We start from the raw sequence: 7,989 nt of genomic DNA, 5'->3' as shown, positions 1-7,989 counted from the left end.
ATCCATCCGTCCGTCCAACCTTCATCCACCCATCCATCCATCTATCCCCTCATCCCCTTTCTCCCTCCTTCCCTTCTTTCCTTTCTCTCTTCCTTCTTTCCAACAGATACTCATTGAACTCATACCCTGTGCCTGTAGTATGTTAGAGATAGGGAAATAGAGATAGTAAGACATGGTCTCTACTTTCACAAAGCTCAGGTGTTGCTGGGGAGACACACAGATAACCAGATGGTGATAAGAGGCCGTGGTAAGTGTGATGGGGAAGCACAGGGCCCTGAGGAAGAACAGAGAGAGCATATTTTAATCAGCTATTGCTGCTAGATCATGTTGCATAACAAACAGCCCCCATATATCAGAGGCTTCTGAGAAGCCTGATCTCTCTCGCTCGTGGGCTTGTGAGAGGGCCAGGGTGGCTCTGCGTCAGGCTGCAGGCAGGATTAAGGTCTGCACTTGTGCCCCACATCCCTCTGGACCGGTGGCCACCTGGGACGTGTTCCTTTCCAGGTGGATGACAGGAGGAGTGGGGGGAAAGGGCCCCTCAAGGCTGTGGTCTTAACTGTTACACTGTCACTTCTGCCACATGCCATTGGCCAAAGCAAGCCCCACGGCTGGGGCCCCCATCAGCGTAGGTGAGGAAATGTGCTCCGGCCTCTGTGGCGGGGAAGGACAGCGGTCACTCGACAAAAGGTGTGGCCGTGTAGTTCTGATGGAGGGAGGGGGTAGGGACCTGGGCGGTGGTCCCGACTACTGCCAGGCCGTGCCTCAGACTTGGGGAGACGATCCAGGAAAGGCTCCCCTAGAAGGGCCCCCTGTGTTATCTTGAAAGGGAAATACAAGTCCTCCCACTGGGAAAAGGGTCGTGGGCAGAGGAAAGAGCCTAGAAAGGCCTGGAATGGGAGCGAGCACGGTGCATTGCATTCGCCTGCAGCCCAGCCCCTGGCGGAAGGGGTGACAGGTGAGGCCAGAGAGGGGGACGGCCGCCTCAGCAGGCAGGGCAGCTCATAGGTGAGGCTGGCATAGGGCAATGGGGAGCCACAGCAGGATTTGGAGCAGGGGAGGGACACGCTGGGCCCTCACTCTGGCTGCTCTCAGGCAATGGACAGGAGGCAGGAAGCCTGTGAGGAGGCGCTGCTTCAGGTGAGTGGCCTCAAGGGCTGCATGGTTTTAAATCTCATGTTTGTTTCAATAACTCAAGAGATTGAGTCTTGTCTCTTCGGTTAGAGGGGAGATTCCTTGTGGACAGAGACTATTTCTTTGTCTTCTCTGTGTCCCCCAGCATGGGATGGGCAAGAGGGGGTGCTGCAGGGGGCCAGAGGATGGGCGAAGGCTACCTCTGGCCCCCTTGTCACCCTCTGCTCCTTGGAAGAGGAGGCTGTTATTTGCCACTTAGCTTCTGCTGAAATTGGCCAGTGCAGGGAGGGTCCCCTCCGAAATCCTGTCTTAGTTTGGGTTCCCCAGAAGCAGACCTTGAGACAAGGATTAGGGTGCATGTAGCTTATTTGGGATGTGCTTGCAGAGAACATGGGGGATAGAAGTGAGACAGAGAAGAGAAGAAAGCTCACAGTGGTGTGTCAATGAGTCACCTCTGTGGGCAACTGGGGTTCAGTCCCCACAGGGACCCTTGGGGCTCCTGTGGAGGAGACACACAGAGAAGGGTCAGAGGGTCACTCTTGGGGCACCTGCCCCTTGGCACTGCAGTCTGCCCTGCCCACTGCCCCGCAAAGTCCCCTAGCCAGAAAATACCCTGCAAGCGACCTCTGAGCTAGGCGGCAGGGATGCGGACTTCTGCCACAGATGTCAAGCCCGTGAGAAAAGTGCACTCAGCCCTGATGTGGTCCGCACAGGTCTGTCGAGACCCAGGCTACCTCTGGTTGCTTGAACTTAACCAGCAGGTCATCCGTTGGGCGATCGCTCATTTTCATGGACACCATCTGTAGTGGCCAAATTGCTCTTTGGGGCTCTGATTTGAGGGGGCTTCTCCCCTACTGGCTGGTTAGAAGTGGAAACCGCTTAGCTGACCTTGGAGCTCCCCCTCCCCTAGCATTGCAGCCTGGCCCATGGGGATTGTGGAAAGCACATGACATCCATTTATCCAGGCGGAAGCCTCTGCCTTTGTCCCAGGAGGCTGCAGGGCACACTCCAGCTCTGGCCTCGCCCTTGGGGTTCTCCCCAGCCCGTCAGACCCTGGGGCCATGCAGGAGACCTCAGCTCTGCTCCAGCCTCCAGAGCGGTCCGACTCCTGGGGCTCCTGAGGCCCTTGGTTTCTCTTTAGGTCTGGGACGAGGCCAGTCTGAAGGCGCAAGAGTTGGCCACGAGGGATGGTTGGGTGAACGTCCCTCCATTTGACCACCCCCTGATCTGGTAAGGTTGTTACCCCTCCCCCATGGAGCCCAGAGCCCAGACCTTTATTGAGTTGGGGTCCTTCCATTGGACAGAAGGGGAAACAGGCCTAGAGAGGAGACGAGGCTTGGAAGCCACGCACATTACAGTTCAGGCCCTGCTTCTGTCACTTGCAAGTTGTGTGACTCTACAAAGTATCTCTCCTCCCCATGCCTCAGTTTCCACATGTGTACAATGGAAATGGCAATAATCAATCCTGCTTATTGAGTGTACTTCAGGATGCATTTAATCCATTTGATCCTCCCCAGAGCCCTAGAGGTGGGTGTTTTATGTCCATTCCACAGGCACAGAGGGGTCAAGGAACTTGCCCGAGATCACACAGCTAGTAAGTGGCCAAGACATTGGGTCCCAGGCCCAGAACTTGACGGATGCCAATTGATATGCTGGTCCCCTCTTAAGCGCACACGCTAACACTGCCTCTTTCCAAGGTTGTGGAGGGGATTAAATGGGAAATGTCTGAGAACATGGCTGGGAGGTTGATGGAAGGGAAAGAATGAGTGAATGAATAATATGAATGGATGAAAGCTGGGTGAGCTAAGTGTTGCAGCATCTCTGCTCCCCTTGCTGTGGATGGGGATTGGGGTGGCGATGAGGAGAGTTTGTGCATATGTCAGCCTTTGGGAATGGGGGCCTTTCTCACCCTGCTTTCTCCTTCCCCCCAGGGAAGGCCACGCCAGCCTGGTGCGAGAGCTGAAGGCAGCACTGGGGACCCCACCGGGGGCCCTGGTGCTGGCAGTAGGGGGTGGAGGGCTCCTGGCTGGGGTGTCAGCTGGCCTGGCAGAGGTGGGCTGGCAGCATGTGCCCATCATAGCTGTGGAGACCCAAGGGGCACACTGTTTCAATGCAGCCATCAAGGCGGGCAGGCTAGTCACGCTGCCAGACATCACCAGGTAGGCATGGGCTGGGGGCATTTGTGGTAGGCTGGAGGGTGGGGGTGTTGCTGTCCTAGGGCCTCTCAGTCCCAACCAGTGGAGGTAGGGCATACCCAAGAGACTCAACTTCACCCTAGGACTCCAACCACAATAATGTTAGAAGGCAATGCCAAAAAAGTGGATGAAGGATATGATTCATTTAAGTTTCATTAATTAATAAAACAAATTTCATTGTTCTGTATCATTATAAAAGCAGTTTAAGTATGTTGCAGGTAAGTTAGAATATGTAGGCAAGCAATAAGCAACAGAAAACAAAACGGCACCTTCAATTCCACCATCCAAAGATGAACAATGGGTTACATTTTCTCGGTCTTTCCTTTTCCCCCATGCATGCATAGTTACATACAAGTGAAATGTGCCTGGCACATAGTAGGTGCTCAACAAATGTTTGTGAAATGAATGAATGGATTGATACATATTTTTAAGTTAGGATCATATCCTTCCTAAACTCTATTTTTCTAGTTCATATTATATATCATGAACATAGTTTCATTTTTTCTGCAATATCATTAGAGAACTTTTTCCTTATTACTTTATGTAACTGATTTTAATTCAACTGAGGAAAAGTTCTTATGAACCAACTAACTAACTAATAGAGAGTGGCCAGCCTCCAGACCCTGCCTCATCTTATATCCTTTATCATCATCACCACTATCATCTTCACAGATGCTGTTAGTTTCCTAAGGCTGCCATAAAGATGACCCAAACTAGGTGGCTTAAAAGAACAGAAATGCATTCTTTCATAGCCCTGAAAGCTAAAAGTGTGACATCAAGGTACTAGCAGGGCCATACTCCCTCGGAAGGCCCTAGGGGAGAAGCATCCTTCCTTGCCTCCTTCAGCTTCTGGTGGTTGTTGGCAATCCTTGGTGTTCCTTGGCTTGTAGCCACCTCATTCTGCCTCTTTCTTCATATGACCTTCTTCTCTGTGTGTCTGTTCTCTTCTTGTAAGGGAATCAGTCACTGAATTTAGGGTTCAGCTTAATCCAGTATGACCTTACCTCCTAATTCCATCTGCAAAGACCCTATTTCCAAATTAGGTCACATTCTGAGGTTCTGTATGGATGTGAATTTTGGGGGGAGACACTGTTCAACCCTCTACAGATGCCAGCACTGCCCATATTTTATTAAGCACCCATTAGGTGCTGGAACTTAGGATATCATGGTGTATGACAGCAAGGTGGCTGAAATCAGGACAGCCTATTAAGTCATCTCTATTAAGCACCTATTGTGTACAAGGTTCTGGCTGGCCAGTTAGAGAAACAGGTCCTTGCTTCAAGGAGGATTCTATCTGGACATACGGGTCTCCTTAATGTCTTTCTGGTACCATCTCCATTCCTTTCTGATGCCACCCACACTCCAGCATCTCTGTGCCACCATTCCCTGAAAATTATTTGTGCCTCTAACTTCTGAGCCTTTCCTTTCCCTTCCACTTGAAATACCAGTCCCTCTTACATTGATGAAATCCTCCAAGGCTCAGCTGGGCAGTTGCCTCCCATATGTAAAGACCCCAAAGACACTCTGTGTCACTCTTCAGCCATGAAAGAGCTTATGGATGGGCTGACTTGGGCCCCTAATTGGGAAGGAGGGGCTTGAGGATGGGGACTGGCTATTGAGCTCTGAGTCCCTAGTACCTCTCTCAGAGCCTGGCACAGTGCAGCATTAAGTGAAGTTCACGGACTTGCCATTTTTGTAAATGACACCACTGTCCATCCCGGTGCTCTGACCGGACCCGCCTGGCACTCACCTTGCTGAGTTCTGTCCACTCTCCCACTGGACTCCAGCTCCTCTCCAGCCCTTGTCCCCACCCCAGGGCATCAGCGCTCCCCTGGATGGCTGTCACAGCCCTCCTCCACCCCCTGGCTATGCTTGGTGCTCTTTTTGATAACAGCTCTATTGAGATATACTTCATGTGTCACGCAATTCATCCACTTAGAGTGTATAGTTCAATGATTTTAAGTATATTCAGAGTTGTGCCTCCATCACCAAAATCACTTTTAGAACATTTTCATCACCTCTCCCCAAACCCCTCCTCCCCTCCAGCCCCTGCCAATTACTGATCTGCTGCCTGTCTCTATGGACTCACCTGCTGGGGACATTTCATTTGGATGAAGTCATACAATATGTGGCCTTTTGTGTCTGGCTTCTCTCACTCAGCCTCATGTCTTCCGGGTTCATCCATGTCGTCATCTGCACTCCATTCCTTTTTGTGGCCCAAAACTATTCCATCGTGTGGCTGGACCCCATCTTGTTTATCCAGCCCTCGGTTGCTGGACGTTTGGGCTGTTTGTGTTTTGGGCTATGATGAGTCGTGCTGCTACAAACACTTGTATGGCATTTCATGTGGACGAATGTGTCCACTGCTCTGGGCTGCATCCCTGCAAGTGGTATTGCTGAGTTTCCTCTTTGCGTTGAGTCCTTTGTCTACCTTTGGGCAGGGTGTCTGTCCTTCCTCCGCTGCTGACCTATGGGACTCTTCATCCCCCGCTTCCACCCCTCCATGCCTTCCCCAGGTTCTCAGGCCCAGATCCACACTCCTCTCAGCCCCACTCCAGCCACTGCCCTGTCTTCCAGCCCCTTGGATAGGTCACACTGTTTCCTATCACCAACCTCTGCGCATGCTCTTCCCTCTGCCTGGAACATTCTACCCCCTCCCCTTCCCTCCTTTCGGCTGGGGTCTCTCACCCCAGAGAGATTGGCCCCACAACCCTGCCTCAGGGAGGGTGCCCTCCCAATGCTCTCCCTCTACTTACAACTTAATTCTGTGTTTCCCCTCCCAGACTTTGTTCTTATTTATTTATAATTGATGCTTATAGTCGACCTACAAAATCATATTCATTTCAGGCGTGCCACATAGTGATCCGGGACTCCTATACATTCCTCTGTGCTCACCACCATGAGTGGACTCACCACCTGTCACTAACACAAAGCGATGGCCATATTATTGACTATTCCCTGTGCTGGACTTTTCATCCCCGTGGCTTATTAATTCTATAACTGGAAGTTTGTACGTCTTCATCCTCTGTACCTGTTTCGCCCAGCGCCCCCCCCCCGCTGCCACCCCCCGCTGACTGGCAACCACTACTGGCTTATCTGTAGTTCTGAGTCTGAGTCTCTCTTGCTGTTGTTCTTGACTTTGTTCTTAGTAACAGCGATGCTAACAGCCACTGCCAACCCTTCAGTAGAACTTACTACGTGCCAGGCCCTCTTCTAGGCACTCCACCTCCATGACACTCTCATGAACCCGGGACTGTCGCTACCTCCGTTTTTCAGACTGAGGAAGCTGAGGCTCGGGGGGGTGCAGTGACCTTCACGAGGTCCCACTGCTAGTGCGGGGCCCAGGTTTGAAACCAGGCAGCCTGGCTCCCGGGTCTTTGCTCTGGGCTACTTGGGCCAATTCTCATGGGCTCTCCAAAGGCTCTCCCGGGGCTGAAACGCTGCCCAGCTCAGGAAGGTACCGGCAGGTGGGCGATCCCAAGCACAGAGATAAACAGCATGGATCCTGGAGCCAGACTGCCTGGATTTGAATCCACATTCTGCTATGTACTGACTAGCTGTGTGTCCGTCCTTGAGCTAGTTCCTTAACCTCCCTGAGCCTCTCAGGTTCCTCCCTTGTAAAATGGAGCTCATACATTTCTGACTCAAGGGGAGATTATGAGGATTATGACAGAAAACACATGTATCTATCACCTGGTAGATAGTCAATAAATATTAGTTATCATATAGACATAAGTGGTTATTACTGAATAAGATGCAAACAAATCCGTTTCCGTGCTTGGCTTTCTGGGGTATGTGCACGGAAGACCACAATCACGGTTATGGAGTTGGAGGGCATGGGGCGCATTTGTCGGTCATTCAAGGGGCACCCGATCTGGGGGCAACTCCTCTGTGCCCATGCTGTGCTAGGCTCTTGCGATGCTGAGCCCCGGCCCATTGCAAGACGGGAGGGGGCCTGGGGCTTGGAGGGCTGGATCGGTAAGAGGCGGAGGCCTGAGGATTCACCGGCTCTGCCCCACACCCTGGCATTCCCTGCCCGGCCTGCCCTCTCCTGCAGCGTGGCCAAGAGCCTGGGTGCCAAGACTGTGGCCGCGAGGGCCCTGGCGTGCATGCAGGAACTGGAGATCATCTCTGAGGTGGTGGAGGATGTCCAGGCTGTGAGCGCTGTGCAGCAGTTCCTGGGTGAGTGAGCCTTGCCCTCCCTCCCCAGGCTCGGGGACCTATGAAGGCCCTGGGTCTCTGGGTGTTCACTCCCTGTCGATTTCATGTGACTTGGGGCTACTCCGTCATCATAGGGTGCCTCCTCGGGTAGCCTCCTCCAGTCTTCCACCCTCATCCCACCTGGGCTGGAGTCTTCCCATGCACCAGGCCCTCTGTTCATAGCTGCCTGGTTCTTATTCATCTACAGCGCTAGATGTAAACCCCGTGAGGGTGAGGCCTGGTGTGTCCTCTTTACTGCTGTGCCCCCAGGACCTTCCTAGCATAGGGCCTGGCAGGGAGTGGGTACTCAATAAATATTTGTTAAATGAATGGGTGAATGTATGAGTGAGTGGAAAGGTAGATAATGGATGGATGGATGGATGGACGGACGGACACATTGATTAATGGACACATTGATGGATGGACAGACAGACAGTCAAATGATGGATAGGGGATGGATAGA

At 52.3% G+C, this 7,989-nt stretch overlaps 1 protein-coding gene across 1 annotated transcript in view; it reads left to right on the top strand.

Annotated features, from left to right (window-relative positions):
- Window positions 1-7,989, top strand: part of SDSL (serine dehydratase like) — a 14,802-nt gene that overhangs the window by 6,111 nt on the left and 702 nt on the right. Inside the window, exons 5-7 of the mRNA XM_021698620.1 lie at window positions 2,273-2,361; window positions 3,063-3,290; window positions 7,384-7,508. Coding sequence (XP_021554295.1) covers window positions 2,273-2,361; window positions 3,063-3,290; window positions 7,384-7,508 — 442 coding nt within the window. The remainder of the gene's footprint in view (window positions 1-2,272; window positions 2,362-3,062; window positions 3,291-7,383; window positions 7,509-7,989) is intronic.

Source organism: Neomonachus schauinslandi, chromosome 14 (genome assembly GCF_002201575.2).
Source record: "Neomonachus schauinslandi chromosome 14, ASM220157v2, whole genome shotgun sequence".
Classification (NCBI taxonomy): Eukaryota; Metazoa; Chordata; class Mammalia; order Carnivora; family Phocidae; genus Neomonachus; species Neomonachus schauinslandi.
This window is presented reverse-complemented; position numbering and strand designations above follow the sequence as displayed.